This window comes from Strongylocentrotus purpuratus, unplaced genomic scaffold (assembly GCF_000002235.5).
Source record: "Strongylocentrotus purpuratus isolate Spur 01 unplaced genomic scaffold, Spur_5.0 spur5_scaffold_15, whole genome shotgun sequence".
In the NCBI taxonomy this organism is placed as follows: domain Eukaryota; kingdom Metazoa; phylum Echinodermata; class Echinoidea; order Camarodonta; family Strongylocentrotidae; genus Strongylocentrotus; species Strongylocentrotus purpuratus.
The window spans coordinates 13,404,957-13,427,388 of record NW_022145600.1 but is presented as its reverse complement, the minus strand read 5'-3'; the positions used below and the strand labels follow the sequence as shown (position 1 = coordinate 13,427,388).

General features: G+C 37.8%; 1 protein-coding gene and 1 long non-coding RNA gene across 2 annotated transcripts; one reads left to right on the top strand and one right to left on the bottom strand.

Annotated features, from left to right (window-relative positions):
* Positions 1-9,789: 9,789 nt before the first annotated feature.
* On the bottom strand, positions 9,790-17,502 carry LOC115924276 (ras-related protein RABF2b-like). Its single transcript, XM_030986381.1, has 6 exons — positions 17,190-17,502; positions 16,267-16,346; positions 15,143-15,224; positions 13,806-13,877; positions 10,752-10,968; positions 9,790-10,129 (listed from the first exon to the last, which is right to left on the bottom strand). The coding sequence occupies exons 1-6, from the start codon at positions 17,271-17,273 to the stop codon at positions 10,005-10,007; spliced, it is 660 nt and encodes a 219-aa protein (XP_030842241.1). The 5' UTR covers positions 17,274-17,502; the 3' UTR covers positions 9,790-10,004.
* Positions 17,503-19,556: 2,054 nt separating this feature from the next.
* On the top strand, positions 19,557-20,735 carry LOC115924039. Its single transcript, XR_004064143.1, has 2 exons — positions 19,557-19,670; positions 20,470-20,735. It is a non-coding gene; the product is annotated as an uncharacterized LOC115924039 (long non-coding RNA).
* Positions 20,736-22,432: the final 1,697 nt, after the last annotated feature.

Here is a 22,432-nt window from a genome sequence, read left to right as displayed (position 1 = left end):
TATAATTAGAAAATGTATGTATACAAATGTTTAGGTAATCATACACCCCCCCCCCCCCCCCCCCCCCTCGCTACAAAACAAAAATGTTGTCTTTGAAATTGGTGAATGTAAAAAAATACAGATAATGGAAATAATAACAAGTATAACCTTTCTAGCAGAGAAGAGAGAAAGAGAGAGAGAGAGGGAGAGAGGAAGAGAGAAGAAAGATAGAGGAAGTGGAAGATGAAGCATGAAGGACGGGGGCATTACTTTTTCAATGTTTTGGTCTTATCTTACTAATAGGTTTATCTTTTAATTTGTTTTAATTATTGTTCCAAAAGCTGTTTTCTCTATACATGTTGCCGTTTTAATTATAGTATCTATCCAGAAGGTATTGTTTAAGTCTACGTTTAAATGAAAAAATCGTAGGAGCTGATTAAATGTTATCATTCAACGATTTCCATAGCTGTGGTCCGGTATATATAAAAGTTTTTTGAACAGTGACGGTTCTCGTCTGTGGTAGATGAAATTGATCTGATTGTCGAGTGGGGACTTGTGTACTTCATTTAATAAAAAAAAGATTTGCAACAGGTTTTCTGGTTACTGATTTTTTTTCTTTCTCCTAAAGGTTTTTTTTAAACAACCGAGATTATACAAATATAATACATCCATTTTTAAGATCTTATTGTTATGAAAAAGAGTGTTAGTGTGATGTATATAACAATTTTGGTATCCCGTGCGTTGAAGGTACTATGTCCCCTTTGCAGCCAACCTCAAATTCTGTAGAACTTTGCAGGAATTATGAATATGTCATGTATGTCCTATCTGTAAAATTTAAACGTTAGCAGTGTCCTAATATTTAAATTATGCAAGGAAACCCGTTTACATGCTAGACTTTACTGTCAGACACTATTGAATGACTGACTGGCTTTTTTCTTCTTTGGTAATCATCATCAATAGTGATCTGTCAGTTTATGACAGGTTTAGTGACCCATTCAAAATTCTATATCAAGTGTCTCTCCAAGTTTCTTTCCAAGTTCCTCGGTCTTGAGCCAACCGTTTCATCGTTTCATACCCTGTTGCTCCACATTGTATGATTACATCGTCTTTGGTAATAACATACATAAAATGAGCCGTAAAGAGTATATGAGCATTTGTCTACATCCAGGCGCGTACCCCCCCCCCCCTTTTTTGGTATTTTTATGTGTGTATTTTGGAGGAAACCCCCACCCCCCCCCCCCCCTTTGGTATTTTTTTTATTTTAATTTTTTTTTTTTTAATTTTTTTTTTAAAGTGTCCTCTTACCCCCTCCCCCCCCCCCCCCCCCCGCTTATTCAGCGGCGGGCTGAGTCGTTGCGAAATTTTTGGCCCGATTTCAAAATGTTAAAACATCCCCCCCCCCCCCTTGAAAAAATCCTGCGTACGTCACTGTCTACATCAATATTAAACCCTCTTCTTATGATGGCCAAAATTAAACTGATTGAATCTTTGCGCAGCATAAAACGTATGACCATTCGGTACAATCTAATAATAATAATAATAAAAACGTCACTTATAAAGCGCTTACCACCGAAGTCTCTAAGCGCTATACACACAAAATAGACTGAGAAGAGAAGAGTGAGCGTCTGCTCGACTTCTTCATTGAGCTTGAGGAGGTCACTCTGCATGTTAGGAAAAGCATGCGTCTCAAAATCCCTTATCCTTTCCGTATAGCGTTTGCCAAGCTTATTTCTACATCTCTAACGGTACTTTTGGTGGCAGGCTGGCAGCTACGTCTGATTTCAAGGCATTGATTTCACAGATTACAGAATCAAGTTTGGCATTTACCTGTGCGCAGGCGCGTACGCAGGGGGGAGGGTTTGGGGGTTAACCCCCCCCCCCCCTGTGGTAATTTTATGTATGTAAACCCCCCTAAAAAAACTTAAACCCCCCCCCCCCTTTTTGATTTTTTTTTTTTTTTTTTTGTATAAAAAAAAATTATGCCCACGGCCAACCTAAAAAAGGTGACCTTACCCCCCCCCCCCAACTGAGCAAAATGTCAAATTTCCAAATTTCGAGACCAAAAAAAAAGAAAAAAAAAGTGACCTCTTACCCCCCCCCCCCCCCCCCCCCCCCCCCGCTTATTCAGCGGCTGGCTGGGTCGTTGCGAAATTTTCGGACCGATTTATAAATGTTAAACCCCCCCCCCCCCCTTGAAAAAATCCTGCGTACGCGCCTGCCTGTGCGGAAAATTCATTAAAGAGGCCTCTCATTTCTGTCATAAATTAAGATAGTTCAGTAGACCGCGGACCATGAGTAGGCGGCTCTCCACTGCTCGGGGGACCATCGATCCCGCAGGCGCCAGATGCCACGCCCCTCGCTGGTGGAGCAGACATTTTTCGGGCAGAATTTCCCTTTTTTGATCAAGAGTTTGGGATATTTTTGTTGGCCTGTGGTGTCCTCAGGTTGTAGGTTTTATGCCCGTTATACATATTTTGAAAATATCCAGTATTTGTAGATTAAATGTAGCCTAATTTAGGAGAGAGAGAGAAGATGAAGAAGAAGAAAGAGAGAGATAAAGAGAGAGAAGAGAGAGAGGGAGTGAGAGGGAAAGAGAGAGAGAGAGAGAGAGAGAGAGAGAGAGAGAGAGAGAACGTGGTCGGGAGGGTAAAGGAACTTACCCGATAGTGGAGCCGTATACCTCTTCACATCGTCCTTCGATGAATCGTTTGGTTAGACTGGTTTTCCCCACACAGATACCCTATGATACACGAAATGAAAGTAAGCATATATCATCATGATGATTATGGCAAGGAAGAATAGGGCTCCAAGAATCTTGAAAAGGAAAATATGGAGCGAAACAGCAGTAAATAGGCTTCTTAAAGAGAGAGTGAGAGAGAGAGAGAGAGAGAGAGAGAGAGAGAGAGAGAGAGAGCGAGAGAGAGAGCGAGAGAAGGGGTACAGAGATCAATCATAATTATGTCTAGAGTAAATGGTATTCTTTTTAAAGTATATTTGCCTTTACAGTGCAAACTGTAATGAAAACATTAGCTCTTTCTTCCTCGAAATGTTCAAACAATTTCATCGTGAAGTGTCACGAACACATTAATCATTATTCCGAAGGGTCATTTAGTATAATCCTAACCGTTTCCGACAAGTTTAGCACAGGACTGCGGAGACTCCGCCGGAATGGGGAAGTCCCCTTTTGTTACCCAAACCTCGCACAGACATGCGCACGTAATATCAATGCAAGAAATGTTTTATATATCGGTTGTGTTTTACAAACCCACATTCCAAGAGTAAATGAGAATTAAACATTTTGTGCTTTCCAATGGTTAAGCAAACAATATCATGCGTATATGAGGCATTACTATTAATCACAGGAAATTCACGTTGTGATTTTGATAAGTGAATCTGTTTGCCTGACTGAGGAAAATACCCCATTTTATTACACTCTTCCAATTACAATCAATATCAAGGAAATGCAAAAGATAATGATTAAGCGCGCTTTTAATCCCTACTGATCAAAGGGCTCATTGACAAATATAGCAACTAAAACACTCTCGAAAAGATTGTTGGTATGATATACTTACGCCAAGAAAGCACACCTTAACGTCCTTCTGTGCCATATTCTCGGCAATAATTCCGTGGGCGATAGAACCAGAAACTGACAGTAGTTTCTTTCAGACGCTGAAGTCAAAGACTAGATTGTGGGATTCTAAAGCTGCACGGGAAACGGCTCAAAACCACAATTAAATATCGATCTTGCGAACTGCATATGATCGCACTCAGCGGTAGGGTCAAAATATGAAGATGATTTTTCAAGCAGTAAAAATTACAAGGCAAAAATTACCGAAAGCTTCCAAATGTATCTTCAGATTTGTAAGCCTGTTTATGTACTCAAAACCAACCTTTACTATGCGATCAATAGAGTACCAAAGTATGACGTCATATTAACTCACTTGTCAAAAGAAAAATGATTAAGTGCGCTTTTAATCCCTATTGACCAAAGGGCTCATCGACAAATATAGCAACTAAAACACTTTCGAAAAGATTGTCTGTATGATATACTCACTGGCGTACTGGTGGGGGGGGGGGGCTTGGGGGGGGGGCGCCAGCCCCCCCCCCCCCAAATTAAATTGAACCATGACCAAGTAAAGAAAGAGAAGAGAAGAAAAAAGGAGAAAAAAGAGGAAGGAGAGGAAAGAAAGGAAAAGAAAGAAAAGAAAGAAAAGGAGAAAGAAAAAAAAAGGAGAAAGAAAAAAAAGGAGAAAAAGGAAACATAAGAAAACAAACAAAACAAAACAAAACAAACGAAAGAGAGGAGAGAGAGAGAGGGCGGTATTAAGAGCCTAAGAGGAGAGGGGTGGGAGTAAGAGAGCAAAGGGAATGTTGGGTGGAGTCGCCACGTCGAAGGAGCAAGAAAGATACGCATAGACAATTATGTTGCTGTGTCGGGTCCGCTGTGTCGGTATTCTTGCTCTATCTAGCTCGTGTACTATATCAATTTAGAAGTTTGAAGTCGGTGAGATGTTTAATTTCGGTCGGCCGGCAATTTTTTTTCTCCCTAAGAACTGTGACTTTTTATCGGACAAAGAAAAGAAAAAATTAATTTAGACAATTTCTCTGATAATTTAATGAAACGTCAAAGCTTCCGCGCATCGCGCGGGAGGGCGAAAACTGAATTCAGACAAGGATTAAGTGTCGAAAACAGTACAACGAATCGTCTTCTTTCCCTAATAATTTAATGACACTTCAAAGCTTCGCGCTACGCGCGGGAGGGGGAAACTCTATTCAGACAAGGATGAAGAGTAAAAATTTAAGGAAACGCATCGTCTTCTTTTCCAAATAATTTAATGAAATGTGAAAGCAAGGATTAAGAGTAGAAATCAGTACAACAAATCGTCTTCGTTCACTTATAATTTAATGAAACGCCGAAAGCTTCCGGGCTTTGCGCGGGAGAGGGGGGGGGGGGTGGGGGAACTGAATTCAGACAAAGATTAAGAGTAAAAAAATCATTTTAAGAATCGTCTTCTTTCTCTGATAATCTAATGAAAACTCAAAGCTTCCGCGCTTTGCGCGGGAGGGAGGAAACTGAATTCGGACAAGGATTGTAAGTCGAAAACAGTGAAACGAATCGACCTCTTTCTCTAATAATAATGAAACGTAAAAGCTTCCGCGCTAAGCGCGGGATGGGCGAAAATGAATTCAGGCAAGGATTAAGAGTCGAGAACGGTACAATGAATCGTCTTCTTTCTCTAATAAATAAATGAAACGTCATAGCTTCCGCGCTTCGCGCGGGAGAGGGGAACTGAAAAATAACTTAGTTCCTGGCCCCGGGTTTACAGGGTTAAATTTGTAGACATTGGGACATTGGCATTAATATATTTGTCGGTAATTGGTGGCTCGTTTTGAAGGTAATCGATGGCTTCTCCCCCCTCCCCCACTGAAAAAGATCTAGCAACGCCCCTCGTAACAACACAGTTTATACACTCGATATAATTTTTAGTACAACTGGTGAAGTACCGGACCATCGTCTTTGTGCATTGTGCGGCAACGAAGCATATACAACGTCTCACTTCCAGGAAGTGCCGGTGGACATTATTGCGCAAAATGTGGTTCTCAAATTGCAAAAGATTCCTACTCTGGAAGGGGGTCAAAACCCCTTCCCAGACCCACCCCCGCTTGGTCGTTCCGCTCCCTCGCCGCTAAAGCCTCGCTCTGTCGCTTCATCAGGGTTTACATGTATTTCACCCCATGCCACGTACCCCCGTAAGAAACTTCTGGATCCACCACTGAAGCCCATACCAATTGAGCTTCGGGGGCTCCGCCCCCTGACCCCCTGATGGGGCTTTGCCCCTAGACCCCACTTTGAAAAACGTTCAGCGGGGCCTGCATGTTAGAGTGGGGTGATGTGGATTTTTTTTTGTCAGCCCCCCCCCAAACGTTTTTGCTCATATACGCCAAGAACGCACACTTTAACGTCCTTCTGTGCCATATTCTCGGCAATAATTCCGTAGGTGTTCGGACCAGAAACTGACAGTATTTTCTTTCAGACGCTGAAGTCAAAGACTAGATTGTGGGATTCTAAAGCTGCACGGGAAACGGCTCAAAACCACAATTAAATATCGATCTTGCGAACTGCATATGATCGCACTCAGCGGTAGGGTCAAAATATGAAGATGATTTTTCAAGCAGTATAAATTACAAGGCAAAAATTACCGAAAGCTTCCAAATGTATCTTCAGATTTGTAAGCCTGTTTATATTAACCTGCACTTGCTACTCTCCACCCAGGTGTTAAATGGGTACCCGGTAGGATGCGACCGTCATTGTTGGTCAAACAGCTTGTGAGCGTCAAGTAACGCCCGGCTGGAATGCTCCCCAGGGAGTGGAGATTGTGCACACAGTGTGTGCGAGCAAGCACTGAATCCAATGACCGGGGTAATAGTATATATTTGTAAAGCGCTTAGAGACATTTGTATTAAGCGCTATATAAAAATTAAATATTATTATTATTATTACTCAAAACGAACCTTTACTATGCGATCATTAGAGTACCAAAGTATGACGTCATATTAACTCACTTGTCAAGGTAGCTGGTTCAAAACAGTGTTGTGCTTAACAATAGCGCGGTGATCACACCGGCGCCAAACATTGAATTTTTCCTGCTCCGACCCGTTGCTTGAAAGATATCGCGGTGAAATTCGTGCGAAGGCTCTGTTGTTATAGGAACCAATAATCGAGCCGAGGAGCGAATACGACGTTTGCACTTCGGTACTCTATTCAGCAAAATGTTGAGGATATGGGCGACACAGCCACTATCATGGATGGGAAAAGGTGACTTACCCCCCCCCCCCCCCCCCCCCCCCCCCCCCCCGAAATGTTCTAGCCATCTGTGAATGAACGCGTATCCATCTTTTTAGGTATATTTCTGGCAATGCTAAAAAAGTGCAGGGATACACGTTTATGATGAGATGAAATTATTTTGTATTGTCGGGTGGTCTGTGCGACTAAGGCAAGGCGTGGCTCTGACTTGCAGAGAGCAGCATCTTCACTCCATGCTTACCTGTAGGGGATCTGCCCGGGATTATGCATGCTTGCAACTTCAGGGGTTTATTTTGCATATATAGCCACATGTACATTTGCATCACAATTGTAAGTAATAAATATTAAATAACAGAGCTTGTATATGGAAAGAGTACATGAATATACATAGATTTCTGTGCATGTAAAGTAGCTATTGCTATGAACTTTGAATAAGGGCTTAACCAATATCAAACTGTGGAAAGAACAAGTCTACTGAACTACAGGGTGAACAGTTAGGTGGATGAAATGGGAAGGCTCAATGTGGAAGGGTCTTTCATCTTCTTGCCACTTCACATTCCCTCTCGCTTCTCTTTCGCTTCTCCTCCTCCGTCTTCTCTCTCTCTCTCTCTCTCTGAGTCTTTTTTCATTTTTTTACTGTTCGAGGACCCCCCCCCCTCGATCGTGCCTGATATCTACATCACAGTCCATGTTTGGATTCATTCTTGTCAATACTACTAATAATAATAGTGGGTTCTTGTATAGCGCCCCATGATGTCAGTCAGATTTGACCCTCCTGGCGCTCCGATTATTACCCTGGCTTTAGCACGGCTGCCATACGACGCTCTAGCATTTCAAGGAATAAATTCCTACCAGGTACCCATTTACTTCACCTGGGTGGAGTGTGGCAATTACTGTAGATCAATGTCTTGCCAAAGGACATTAGTGCGGCGGGACTCGAACCGCGGACCAATTAAGAACCGTTACCATATTGCCTTCTAAAACATGATCTAAGATGTTGGTAATATCATAAATACATTTTATTGGATGTACACGTCTCCATTGTCAAAAATATTCGTTGACAGAGATACATCATTGATAAAGACATGTATTTACAAAGAGTTCGGTTAAGCATGCCATCTACATTGAAAATATTAATGGATGTACACTGTTGCTCATAAAGTTGGAATATTTTATTTTACCCCAATTTATGGAATTATTTTGACAATGATTTATTCCTAATAGATCTAGATAATATTATACATTCTCAGATTGTATTGAATAATGATTTGCCAGTGTTTGTTTTGCGTGACTGCTAAATCATGTGTATGCTACTATGCTTATCAACTAGGGGACCTACGCCCTTAAGTCATACATGACAGTAATGAGGATTAATGCCCTCAAAAGGGCACTTATATAGCACATCGACACGGTCTTGATCCGGGGGCCTCGCAGTTATAAAGTCATTGCTTTGCCACTGAACCATGACTGTATACAGCGGGGGCTAGGGTAGGGGGCAGTTCCCACAAATTAAAAAAAAGGAATTTATTATCAATAATTCATTGAATTTCCCCCCGGTCCCCAACAGAAAAAAAAATCTTCAGTGTGCCCATGCCTTGAGCCATAATGCATGGCCGTACAGAGGATAATTTTATGTTGGGGACCGGGGTAAAATGTTCAAAACATCCAATTTATTGACATTTCTAGAGCCTTGAAAATAGCGGAGGCCGGTCCATACATCTTCTCCTCAGACGTATAAATATTAAACTGGATACCAAATGTCATAACTCATAACTCACAGACTTAAAGTCACCCATTAATATTAAATGGCGTCTTGTTCTAGCTTAAGTCAAAATAATTTAAACTAAATTTCAACCTCTTTCAGGGCAAACTGATTTGAATACACTGCAACTTTTATTTCAGCACCACAGTGCTGACAACTTATATTTATAATAATTATCTCATTGAATTGAAAAAATAAGAAACAAACGCTTCCATAATCCATCTCAAAATAATAATATTGAAAAAGTAAGGTTGCCTATTTCTTTCTCTCTCTCTTTCCTTCTTACCTATATTTCCCCATTCCTTCACCATCTTGTTCTTTTTCCTCTCCTTCTTTTAACGTTTAGTGCATTTTTTCATCAATAGTAAATATCGCACTGTTTATTGGCAAGAAATATTGACAGATATTAATATGTTCCCGGAGCGATTGATCCGGGAATTCTTTGGCGTAAAAAATTAGGGTTAGGCTGGTTTGAAATTAAGAATTCGGTAAGTGAAGAATATTTAGCGCGGAACAATATTTATTTTCGCCTGAGCGTTTATTCGTTGAACGTCAATTTAAGAAGTCTCTTATATGAAAATATGGATAATAGCAATCTGTTCTCGTTTTAATTCCATGTAACTCTGAAGTCATTTTGCCCTTTTCCTTACCTCATTTTTTATTAAACACTTGAAAAACAACACAGCTTCATACTTTGTTGATGATTATAAATAATTACTCAATACACTTATATTAAGACGTATTTCAGTTTTAAGAGGGGCTTCCAATACGAGACACGCTTTTCAATAAGCCTCTTATTTTCACGTGTCACATAAAAGGTCTTACCTTCAATAATGTTCAAATTGTCAAATTTGTTTAATTGTTATTAATGTAACTACAAAATTACAATATTTATAAAAATCATTCCCATATGTTATATATTCTCTTTGTTGTTTTATTGTGTTTAAAAAAATATACATTCAAGCATGTGAAAAAAGTATATTCAACTCAGCTCGAGCATTAAATCAAATTTTGTTCTTGACGCACGCACAGAGCTTTTAAACTCTAATAATAGCTGTTCACAAAGAGAGTAGTCAAGTCAAGGGAAATTTCCATATCCTATCGTATTACCTTCAGCTAAATTAGTCATCCCTTTCAAAAGTTTGTATTTTATTTTTAAGCATGTGAAAAATTGATTTGCCCCGATTTATGTTTCATGAGAATAACATATATTAAAGCTTACATTGAGCATTCAACAAAGGCCCTAATTCAACCAGTTCACATTTCATTCTTGAGTTACAGAAAACACAAAAACACATCAAATTTACAAGGGGAATAAATAATACAGTTGTTGATATATAAATCATGCTCGGTTTGAGTAATAGCTTCGCGCATTTAAAAAGGCGATGTGCAAGGCTATACTGAAATCGCTTCATGATGATATTTCGAAAGTCTTTGTGATCATGTTTGATGATGTGATCACGTGCTCCGACATCGACATCGATGATGGTCTTTGTTTCCATCGGAATCGGAGACATCGACCGTATTCTGATGATGCCTGCATCCATTTTCTTTTATTGAGCTCTTCGTGGAATCCATTTGACCTATAAGGAGTAAAGGAGAAGAAAAAAGATTAACAAAGCACACAAAACTCATTTAAAAAGAAGAAAATGACGAGGGGCAAATAGCATTGAGCTCTTGAGAGCCAATTTTTTTGTTATAATAGAAGTACAATTATTTTTCAAAACTAACTTAATGAAAATTTCGTTAGGATCTAGATTTTTAGGATCCTTAATCAATTGGAAAGTTGTGAAGAAGGTAATTTTTCCTTTTGCTCTAACGGATCAAGAAAAGGACACCCCCAACCAAAAAAAGAAGAATAAGGCAGTCGCTCTCAGGGACGCTACCTTGGGATTATGGACCACATCTTTATTTTATCCTTCCTCCGACTACCCTGTTTTCTGAAACACCGCCTTTGCCTTTCTCTTCATGTAGAAAAACGACACAGCAGTAGATCATACTGATTAAAATGATGTAAAATGATGTAAATTGTTGATCACCTGAGCTCCGTCATTTCAAGAGTTGTGAAAAAAATATGGCAATCTCAAGCTAACTCCCCTGATTCAAATAAATTTCAACCCGTTATTATATCTCTGGGTCTACGTCTGAAAATACATAATAATAGGCGATAAAGAAATGGCAGATGACGTTTCTCGAAATACTTACAGATATGATAGAAGATTTCTTCGACACCCTGGCCAGTCTTGGCGCTGGAATGAAAGTGAAACACCCCTTTGGTTTGGGCGTAACTCTCTGCCACTTCCCGGTCGACAACACGGTACGATTCGAGATCTACTTTGTTCCCAATCACATAAATCAAGATTTCCTCAGGACCATCCCTCCTGAGCTCTGAGATCCAGAAATTAACCTCATCGAACGATTGCTAAATATTTTTTTTTAGGAAGAAAAAAAACGACCGTGACTTTTGCTACTCACACCAATTTTTGGTTGGGCACCCCCCCCCCCCCCTTCAATACAATATTGCTTTGGTATTTTATGCAGTTGTTGGTTGATTCTTCGTTTAGATGGCGCTCTTCAATCTCAAAGATTATTTGCGCCAGTCAATTTCGTGTATAGCTTTGGCGTGGGCTTCGGAAATCAAGCCCACGAGCGACTTTCCTTGGTGAAATGAAATTAATAGTGATATGGTTTTATAAAATTAAAAAAAAAAAAAAAAAAAAAAAAAAAAAAAAAAAAAAAAAAAGCTGCAATATTAAAATTGCATAAAATGCACATAAAAGGCGAGATGGGAGTTAGTTGCAATTGTTCATGGAAAAACCGCAAATACTTCATTTTATATATTATTACAGGAACGACATAAGTTAAGGGGATCCCTGATAGCTTTAAAAGCTATTTAAAACGATTAGTATCGTATATGTAACCCAATAATTCACGAGTAAAAATTGGGTTAGACATCAATAATTGTTTCAGATTGGGGTTGTTCAATTTAATCCTTTCTTTTAAGAGACGTCTATCTTTGTCGTATTTTGTACAATAGAAAATAAAATGTTTAATTGTTTCATCTTCTTGACAAACTTCACAAAGACCAGTATCGTGTTGGTTCATTTGAAAAAGGTAATAATTTAAACTACAGTTACCTACTCTTAGTTGTTGTATCAAGCAGTGTTTGCACATAACAGTCTTACCCAGAGGGCGCTCTCTGGAAAAAAAAAGGCACCTACAAAAGGAAACCTCAAAGTGGACATACACCATTTTTGGAAAATGGTCATGATTGCGATTACACTACCAAGGATGACATAAATATTTGTTTCTCGCTTTACGTGACACAAGATACTGCTTATGTAACATACTTGCAGTTGGATGTGTTGGTCTGAATATTACATTTCGAGTGAGCAAAGCGAGCGAGCAAACAGTTTAAGATTTGCTAGGGCGCAGTGTGAAAAAATTACATCTTATAAATAGGACAAAAACGAACCCTAATGAAGAAAGACTGAAAAGTGCTTAAATAAGTAACATAATTATAACAACTATAAATGCAAGCAAGCGTAGCGAGCCAGTTCTAGGGAAAATTAAAGAGAGATCTAAGTCGCTTTGAATTAGGGTTGCCTGTTATGTAGAAAGGAAAAGAAGGTACTTATTAGAAGGTAAAAGGACAGTTATTAGAAAAGAAAAGATGCACGTGTCGAAGTAAAAAGGGCAATTATCAGAGGTGAAAATGGGGCACTTCTTGCACCTGAAAAGGGACACTTAACAGAGATAATAAAAGGTAATTGTGAGAATAGAAATGGGGCATCTGTTGGAGGAAAAGGACACCTATCATGTTTTAATAGGAGCATGTATCAGATGTAAAAAGAGGCATTTTGAAAAGAGGAAGGGGCTCATATAAAAAATTTAAAAAAAGGTAAAGGGGTACTTATCCGAAGGAAATATGGTATTTATTAAGAAGGAGAAGGGGCACGAGTCAAAGATTTTTTTAAGGGCAACAATATCAGAGGTGAAAAGGTGTATTTCTCGCACCTGAAAAGGGACACTAACCAGAGATGAAAAGGGGCAATTATGAGAATGGAAAAGGGTGCTTATTATAAAGGAAAAGAAGCACCTGCCAGATTTAGATAATGGCAATTATTGGGGGTGAAAAGGGGGCATTTATGAAAAGGTAAAGGGCAACTTATTAGAAAGAAAAGGGGCACGTATCAATATAAAAGGGGCAATTATCAGAAATTGAACAGGGGCAATCATCACAGAGTAAAGGAGCACTTATCAGAAGGTGAAAGGGGTAATTATTACAAAAGGAAAAGGGGCACTTGTCAAAGGTGGTAAGGGGGTACTTCTCGTTCCTGAAAAGGGGTACTTACCAGAGATGACAAAGGGCAGTTGTTGAAGGAAAAGGGGCACTGATCAGATTTCGAAAGGGGCATTGATCAGAGGTGAAAAGGGACATTCATGAGAAAGTGAAGGTGATCTTATCAGGAAAAAATGGGGTGGGAGTGCACTTAGGTCTAAAATAAAAACTTTTTTTTTTTTAAACTTTTTTTGTCGCCCTCTTTGGGTCGATATTTTTCAGATTTGAATGGTTTTAATACATGTGTTTCAACGTCATCATTCAATTGATATCTTTTTAACCTCATAATCATCCATGGTTTGCACGAGTGAGAATTTTTGAATAATTTGATTTTATGCATTTATATTCCATTTAAACAAACAAAATACATATTTTTTGTATTCATTAATTTAAAAAAATTTAAAAAACGGTTTTAAAAAAAGTCTTTTTTTAAATGCCAACCGTATATTTTCAGATTTTTGGGTCGGTCGCAAAGGGCAATACAACAAGTTTATATTTTAGGCCTAGGAAAAGGAGCACTTCTTAGAAAGGGAAGGAGCAGTCCTTACAAAGGAGAAGGGGCACTTGTCCTATGTAAAACGGGTCACTTTGGGGTACCTGGAAAATGGGGGCACTTTGATCCCTCGCCCCACCCCTCATGAGGCCGCCTCTTGTCTTACCCCTCACATCGCACAAGAATGTCGATTTGTTTTTTTTTAAAATTGGATCAAAAGAAAACGAAAAATAATAATAATAAGAAGAAGAAGAAGAAGAAGAAGAAGGAGGAGGAGGAGGAGGAGGTGATGGAGGAGAAGGAGAAGAAGATTGAAAAAAGTGAAAGGATCGAAACATTTATTTGCAACGGAGGGGCAATATTTCCCCTCCCCGGTGGGATACCCCTTAGCCTCATCCTAAGAGAAAAATCTATATTCTTTTACCTGATTTGTGATGTCATAAACGATGAGTGCGGCGGCTGCAGACCTGTACGTCAGAGGGGCTAGTGAACGAAACTTTACGAGACAAATAAACAGGGGATAATAATCATGATAATGGTAATAAAGTTAAGATAAGGTAAGTTAGGTTGAATTCATTTAAAGGTAATACAAAGTTTTGTACAATTTCGAAAATTGGGTGGATAGTGATTCTTTACAAATTTGATATATTTGGATGCCCCTGTGTATGTATTATAAGCACTAGAAAATTTAGCCCCTAAAACGCTTCTGGTTTCGAGATAAATTGAATATACGAATTTACCGGTGCTCCCGGTAAATTTAAAAAAAAAAATCAAATAGCGCCTACGGCTGTTCAATGGTAGCTGCATCCATGAAAATCTCAGAATATGTAGTTGTGATATATAGTTTCCAAACGGGAATAGCTAATCGGTTGATTTTAGTCATGAAACATTGTTTTATAGCTTAATTAATATCTTGACCTTGAGAGGGAGCTATACGACATGAAGAGTTTATTATTTACAATTTCATAACTTTAGACTCGATTTCAACCGCGACAACGATCACTGAATATTGTTGGATCGCATATGCTTCCAATATGTTCATTTCAACCAAATTCATGACCCCATACCAAAACTTTGTATTACCTTTAAGTGAAGTTAAACATTAAATTCAGCTAATATGCTGATACCCTATACTAAAACTTAGATGAGACAAAACTTGAAATATAATTATGTATTAAATTTTGATGTGTAACGAACATGACACCAAATACTCGACTTACAAGTGTTTATTTATTCCCAGTTTTCTTCTTTCCTGGTATTTTCAAGCGAACATAAAATAATACGTTGATCGGTAATGGCAAATTGCCTATAGTATTTAAAACAGGATATACAGCTGTAATGATTCATCATTATCGCTATCCGTGGATCAATAATAGTTATGCTATTTAGATATCTTATGACATTTAGGTACACATATATATACTATTTTGTCATCAAAATGGCTGCCTATTGACAACATTTTCTAAATCTTAGTCATTCCAAAGATAAATACTGTAGAAATTATTTTATATCTTTAGTGAATAATGGTCACCGAATTATGAAAGAGGGATGATTTCTTTATTTTATACTATTATGGAACAGAATGTCATTTATTAGGTGGAAAAAATGATTACAAATAGTTTCAGGGGTCAATTAAACACATTTTGTAAATGATTGTAATAAAGTATTAGATGAATGATGTTATACTCAAAATTCCAGATATCGCCAACAAACAAAATCCCTCTTCTCCTCAATAAATCTTCTAGATAAAATCATAGTTACCCTTTCTTGTCCCGCCGTATCCCATAATGCAAAACGATATTCGATGTTCTGGGAGTAGAGTGATCTTGACAAGAAGGCGGCGCTATGATGGGAGAGAGAGAGGGGGATATAGAGAGATAGAGAGAGAGAGATAGAGAGGGAGAGAGAGAGAGAGAGAGAGAGAGAGGGGGGAGATATAGAGAGATAGAGAGAGAGAGAGGGGGGGAAGGAGGAGGGAGAGGGGGAGGGGGAGAGTGAGACCAAGAGAAAGAGATCAAAGTGAGAGAGAGAGAGAGAGAGAGAGAGAGAGAGAGAGAGAGCGACAGAGAGAGAGAGAGAGAGAGAGCGAGGGGAAGTAGGTTAGATGTGATAAGTTTCATGACTAAAACTATACATGCGAGCTACCAAAAAATAGCTAATGACTCCATCGCGAATTTTAGTTTTAGTTTCAATAAGGAATATTTTCACATCCATAAAAACAAAAGCAAGAAACAGTCTACAGATGTATTAATAGATACACTGTTCTGGCAGTAATGAAATGAAAACTTATAGTTTACAATAGCTTTTGAAAATGTGAATATGTAAACACCCCTATGGTATTCGTTTAAATATGTTAGACTTAGACTCAAGAGAAACAACTAGCATCTTTTTATATCCGGAAGTGGTACGAATCTGACTTTGCTATTCATATTTCCGTTCTAGACTTACTTCCTTCTACTTTTATATAGAGACATAACTATAATTGAAATAAAGCCAAGAAGATCTTTACTGAGAAAACAGGTTATGAATTTAAACTTATCGGCCGTTCCAGCCAGTGTTTAAAGAGTAAGGGCTCGGTATACGACCACAAAATTTCGGTTCAAAAGACATTTATATCTATTTGTTTGACCAAGGTCCTGCCGTAGGTAATCATTGTAATATGAAATATTGTTGTAACGACAATATAGTGATATTGTGGCATAAGGTTAAGAAGCGGAGGTGAGAGGAGAGAGACGGAGAAGAGATCAGGGGGGAAAAGGAGAACATGAGATAAGAATCCTGGGATAGGCAGAGAGAGGGAGACCGAGAGAAAGATGAGAGGGAGAGATAGGGGGGGGGGAGGGGTGGAGGATTGATAAAGTGGTCGGGATAGTATAGAAGCTTACCCTATAGTGCTGGTGTATTCCTCATCAAACCTCCCTTTGACGAATCGCTTGGTTATACTGGTTTTCCCTACACAGTAATTCTATAATAAATGAAATGAAAGTAAATATATCATCATGATGATTGTGGTAAGGAAGGACAGGGCTCCCAAGAATCTTGAGAAAGCGGGAATGTGGCGCGAAACGATAGTATACTGAGGCGTCTTAAAGAGAGAGAGAGAGAGAGGGGGGAGGGGGATCATAGGCCTACAGTACTTGCAAGCTGAAATATACCACCTCAAAATTCCGGGTAAAAAGACCTTTACATTTTGAACAAGGTCCTGCCGTAGGAAATTATGTTAATATGATTGATTGTTACACTAATGATAGGGAAGTCACACGAATACATTATTCCGAAGGGTTATGATAATAAGGAGATGTAGTATAGTTATAGCTGTTCCCGACACGGAGCCAAGTTCTTCGGGTCAGATCTATTCGACCTATAGATGTGCGAGGTTTGGGGGTAACAAAAGGGGACTTTCCCGATTCCGGCAGAGCTAATGATCACTGCAGTCCTGTTCTGAATGCACACGTTGTACTTATAATGTCAAATGAATCATGAATACGTGGAACAATACAGTTGTGTTCTACAAACCAACATCATGCTTTTCAATGATTAAGCAAATATTATGCGTATATTATTATTAGGCGTAATTGTTAATCGTAGGAAATTCACGTTGTGATTATGAAATTTTCATCAATATGCCTGACTGAGGAAAATACCTCATTTTATTGCACTATTTTGTTATACTTACAATCCAAAATCAGGGCCAGAAAAGGCAAAAGAAAATGATTAAGCGCGCTTCAAATTTATATTGGCCAACGGGCTCATTGAGAAAACATAGCAACTAAAGCACTCGAAAATATTGTCTGTGCGGTATACTTACGCCAAGAAAGCACACTTTAACGTCCTTCTGTGGCATATTCTCGGCGACAATTCCGTAGGCGATCGGACCAGAAACTGCAAGCATTTTCTTACTGACACTGAAGTCAAAGTCCAGGTTTTGGGGATTTCTAAAGCTGCACGGAAAACGGAACAATTAAAACCACAAATATACATTTAGCCTACGAACTAAATATGACCGCACTCAGTGATATCAAATGCCAAATTGAACACAAACACTCCAAGAGTCGAAATATAAACAGTATTATACAAGCAGTACAAATTACAAGGCGGAAATTACTGAAAGCTTCCAAACGTGACTTCAGATGTGTAGGTACATGTATGCTTATGTATTCGAAACCAATCTTTACCCTGCGATCAATAAACCAAGATGACGAGGATATGGGCGGCACAGCTATTAATGAAATTAAAGGCAGATATCGTGGATGGGCAAGGGTGAATTCCTCCCCCCCCCCCCCACCCCCGAAATTTTCTAGCCAACTGATATATATATATATATATTAGATATATTTCTGGCAATGGTAGAAAATGCACGAATACACGTTTATGATTAGGTGAGATTATATTTTATATCTTATAGATACAGTTAAAACAATCTTACTATCAAGACAGTCTTTTGTTTTCAAATGTAATACACTCCCTCTCATTCTCTCAAACGTCCCTATATACCTCTATGTCTGTCTTTCTCTAATAGTCTCTCTCTCTCTCTCTCTCTCTCTCTTTCTTTCTCTCTCTCTCTCTCTAGCTGTTATCCCTTCTTTTTCCTGTCTTTATTTCTCCCCATCTCTCTATTTACTATCTCTTTTTCTCAGCCTACAATATGTCTTTATATGATTACCCCTCCCCTCTCTCGTATCATGTTCTTGACTCTCTTGATGTTTTGTGAGACTTATCAAGCACCGATAGATCTATAATGGTCTGGTTCTCTTTCTGATGTCTCCTTTCACTTTCACCTTAATTCTACAATCGACTGCATGATCATGCCGCGTTATATTGCATTTTAATGAAGTCAATTAAACATTTTTTTAATAATTATAAACTGAAAATATGTACGTATCTTGATGCAGACATAATTATAATATTCTGCAGAATAGGATGTAGCAATGTTTATTAATATGTCATATTATTTTATATTAAAGGTAAAGACCAGTATTGGCAACGCCCCAATTTCAAAAAATGAAATGGAAGCTCTCATTACCAATCATGTGAAAGAATATGTTTTGACTAATACATGATGATAAAAAATTTGCCGGGAAACCGCCTACTAATTCATATATTTGGTAAATTTATTTCTCTCATGGTCTGGTGAGAGAGATAGGGTAGTCCCATATACATCTTTCTGTGTATAGTGCTTGTAACTTTACGAAGAATGAGCCAAATTTCTTATCATTTTGATGATTCCAGAACCTTGCAGATGCTAGATGCTAGATGATCGACCTTTTCTGATCGATTCCACAACGTTTCTTTCACAATGCAATCGCATGACCATTACTGGTCTTTACCTTTAATAGTATTATATTATTTTTTATTAATTTTAATTAAGTATTTCATTTTCTTCATGTTGTACTATGTACATGAAGAAAAATAGATTACAGAAACAAGATACAATGATGATGATGATGATAACAGCAATGATAATAATGATGATAATAATATTGATACTACTACTACTACTACTACTACTACTACTACTACTACTACTACTACTACTAGGCCTACTACCACTCATACTACTATTACTACTTCTACTACTACTACTACTACTACTACTACTACTACTACTACTACTACTACTACTACTACTAATTCTACTTCTAATTCTGCTACTACTTTTAATATTGTTATTATTATTGTGAATATAGTTTTTATCATTATTATTAGTAGTAGTAGTAATAGTAGTATTGGTATTTTATCATAAATAAGTAGGCTAATGATAATTGATAATAATAATAACAATAATAACAATAATAATACCAATAATAATAATGTTACAAGTATGATAATGATAATAATGAAAAATTATGATAATGAATACAGAGTTAAAGAGAGAGAGAGAGAGAGAGGGGAGAGAGAGAGAGAGAGAGAGAGAGAGAGAGAGGGGGGGGGGGGGAGGGGGTAGTTTTATATGAGATTATTCTCTTGTTTTGTTTCGTGTTTGTGTTTTTATTATTTGTGATAATTAATTTTGTTTTCTTTTGCCTATTTGTTTACTTTTTTAATTTATTTTTCGTAAAAAGATTAAAAAAGAGTATTAAACAAATTTCTCAAATAAATGGACATAGACACTATCGGCTAGGTACCAGCTTTTTGAAGAAGAATAAGGTCTGAGGTCGAGTCTGGATGGATGATCAATATGCGCGCACGCATGGCTTTCCATAGTTAACAAAATTGTTTTCATGACGACGAAAATATTCATACAAAATTGAGGTTGGACCGTTAGTGCATCATTTTCAGGAAGAAATTGGTAATTATTGCATACTCTCGATAGGTTTGCTCATTTCTAAGGGAATTAATTGTGAATCCAGCAATCAATACCGATAATGAAAGTGCATATTAGACCTAGTCTATGTATAACTTTTCTCTTTGATATATTGTATTGTCCCATTAACTAATATTTGTGTTGGGTCGCCCTTGTAATTGACAAACGAGTTGGCAGTGGAGGGTAACCAAAGCCAACGCCATGGCCAAGGTAATAATACCTTCTACCCATCCACTCGGCATTTGCATCAAATTGAGTTGTTTAACAAATTTGTTATCCTTCTTTAAAGTTTAAGGTGTACTAAGGCTGCATTTTGATATGTTGGCTGCTTTCTAAATAAAGTTAACTCGTCTTCCTGCCAAAATAACCAAAAAATGTTTATTCACTCTTCTTACATTATAAATTGATATATAGCTGACGTTAGTAATATTCTTTTCAAATTCAAACTCCTAGATCATCTAGTTATAGGGCTACAATTGATCTTCCTCTTGAGACAATCACTTTAAAAATAACATCTTCTTCTTCTTCTGCTCCCTCTGCTTTTTTCGGAGATCAGCAGCAGGATGTTGCAAGTAGATGTGTCTTAAGGTAGGTCAATTCATAATTATTGAGAGGAAAGAGATGAGGTACGATTTACATGAATCTTGTAGATAAAAATTAGTGTTGCAGTATTTAGATCATCATCCTTTTCAGAAAAATTATTTTCCCAATCTTATTGTTTCATTTCAAGACATCAATCTAGCATATTGTTTTTCACTAATAATTTTTATTTTCCTTTATTCAGGAACGCCATTAGAAGCAGTATAACAAACTGCGTTGGACCCATCAATCCCTGCTCTTATCTCTCCATCAAACCTCCCATCTTGACTGCGGCTGTGCTGTGATTTCTAGAACTGCAGGGTTCCCGGTCAACAGCAGGCATGCCAGACAATAAGAACCAGTTCAAGGAAGTGCTCCCGAAACAGGGCCTGGTCTATCAGGAGGAACAACCCACCATGGTCCTTTGCAAACCGAAACTCCTCCCACTCAAGTCTGTGACGTTGGAGAAGATGGAGAAGATGCAGAAGGACGCCCAGGACAAGGTCCAGGAGCAGGAGATGGCAGAGAGGCTTCAGCAGTCGCAAGGAATTGGCGGCTTCTGAAGTCAAGGATGTTACCTCAATGGTTGTTTCTGAATTTAGTATGAGCTTATAATGAGCTGAGTGGCTTCTGAAGTCAAGGATGTTACCTCCATGGTTGTTTCTGAACTTATCATGAGCTCATAATGAGCTGAGACTGCGAAGTAGAGTTTTTAACTTCCTGATCCTGCTTGTCAATAATGCAACGATCAGAGAAATGGGTGTGTTGCTCAATCCAAAAGATTAATCATCTGTAACCGATCATCTTAAATCAAAATAACCAAATTAGATTTGATGCAGCGCTTCAGTAAAGTTGTCGCAGAATATAGTGATAAATTCAGAAATTGGTCACAAGGTCTGTCACTTAAAGATTTGAAATATAGATGTAATGCCTGTAAAAGGAATTCTTCACTTTCCTGCATGAAATAAATGGTTTCACGGTTGGACATTGTCTGTTGCATGCTGATAGCCAGGAGGGTATTAACTTTCGGGTACTCACTTTGATTAGATTTAACATCCTTCTCTGTCATCAAGAGATAATATTTGTATTCTGTTCAACTAGTGTACACAACTTAGACTCAAGAAAGTGAAAATTGACAAGCAAGGTTTAAAATCTAGGAGGCTGAAATAACCTTATAGAGACTGTAGAGAGTATATGATGTGTATTGATTATCTGCTGAGAGCCAGAAGAGAGTTCAGTCATAACCCTTAACACTGAATTAAAGCCCTTTGGCCCAAATTCACAAAGGAGGTTTAACTTTAACTCAGGGTTTAAATCTTCATTTACATCACCCATGGTCTACTCTAAAATAAGTGCAACACAGTCAGAGGTCCAATATTAGACGCGCGCAAGGCGAGGTAATCTTATTTTGCGCAAATTTGTAAACCATGGGTTATGTGAATGAGGGTTTAAACAATGGGTTAAGTTAAACCTCCTTTGTGAATATGGGCCTTTGAGTTCTCAGCAGGCGATGTATTGCATTATATGTGGATGTGTGTAAGGTCAAAGTGTAATCGTGTCGTTCAAGAACACCTCGAGTGACAAAGTGTTAATCTTGTTACTTTTTTGAAAGAGGAGAAAAAATGATGGATTATATTCTATAGATTATAATCTGCTGTCAACAGCTGCACTGTAGAAAATTAATGTTAGTTTTAATAACTTGATGCTCTAAATATCAATATCGCCTCAAAACAAGTTTAACAAAAGAAGGGTTCTGTTCTACATTTAAAAAAAAATATATATAAACGAAATTGCACTGCCAATTTGACATGACTTATTTAAATTATTTCTGAATTTGGTTAAATCTGTCACTCAAATGCAAATATTCCTAAGGATTTTATGTTAACTAAATGATTTATGTGAAAAAAACATATAACATGGCCCTATATTTGTAGTACAGTAAAATCATTTTTATTCAGAAAATATAGAAACAGAAGTACCCATTGGCTTGATAAAACACATTTACTCAATCTTGGTTGAGGAAAGTTGTTTAAATTTGTAAGTGAATTGTAATTTCATTATTAATATGATTTTTGTAATGAATTTAATCATCTTTTCTTCTTTTTGTGAAGTGTTTTTCCTGCATTGAGATGTGCCATTACTGGAAGTATTTTCAGTTTATGTTTGAG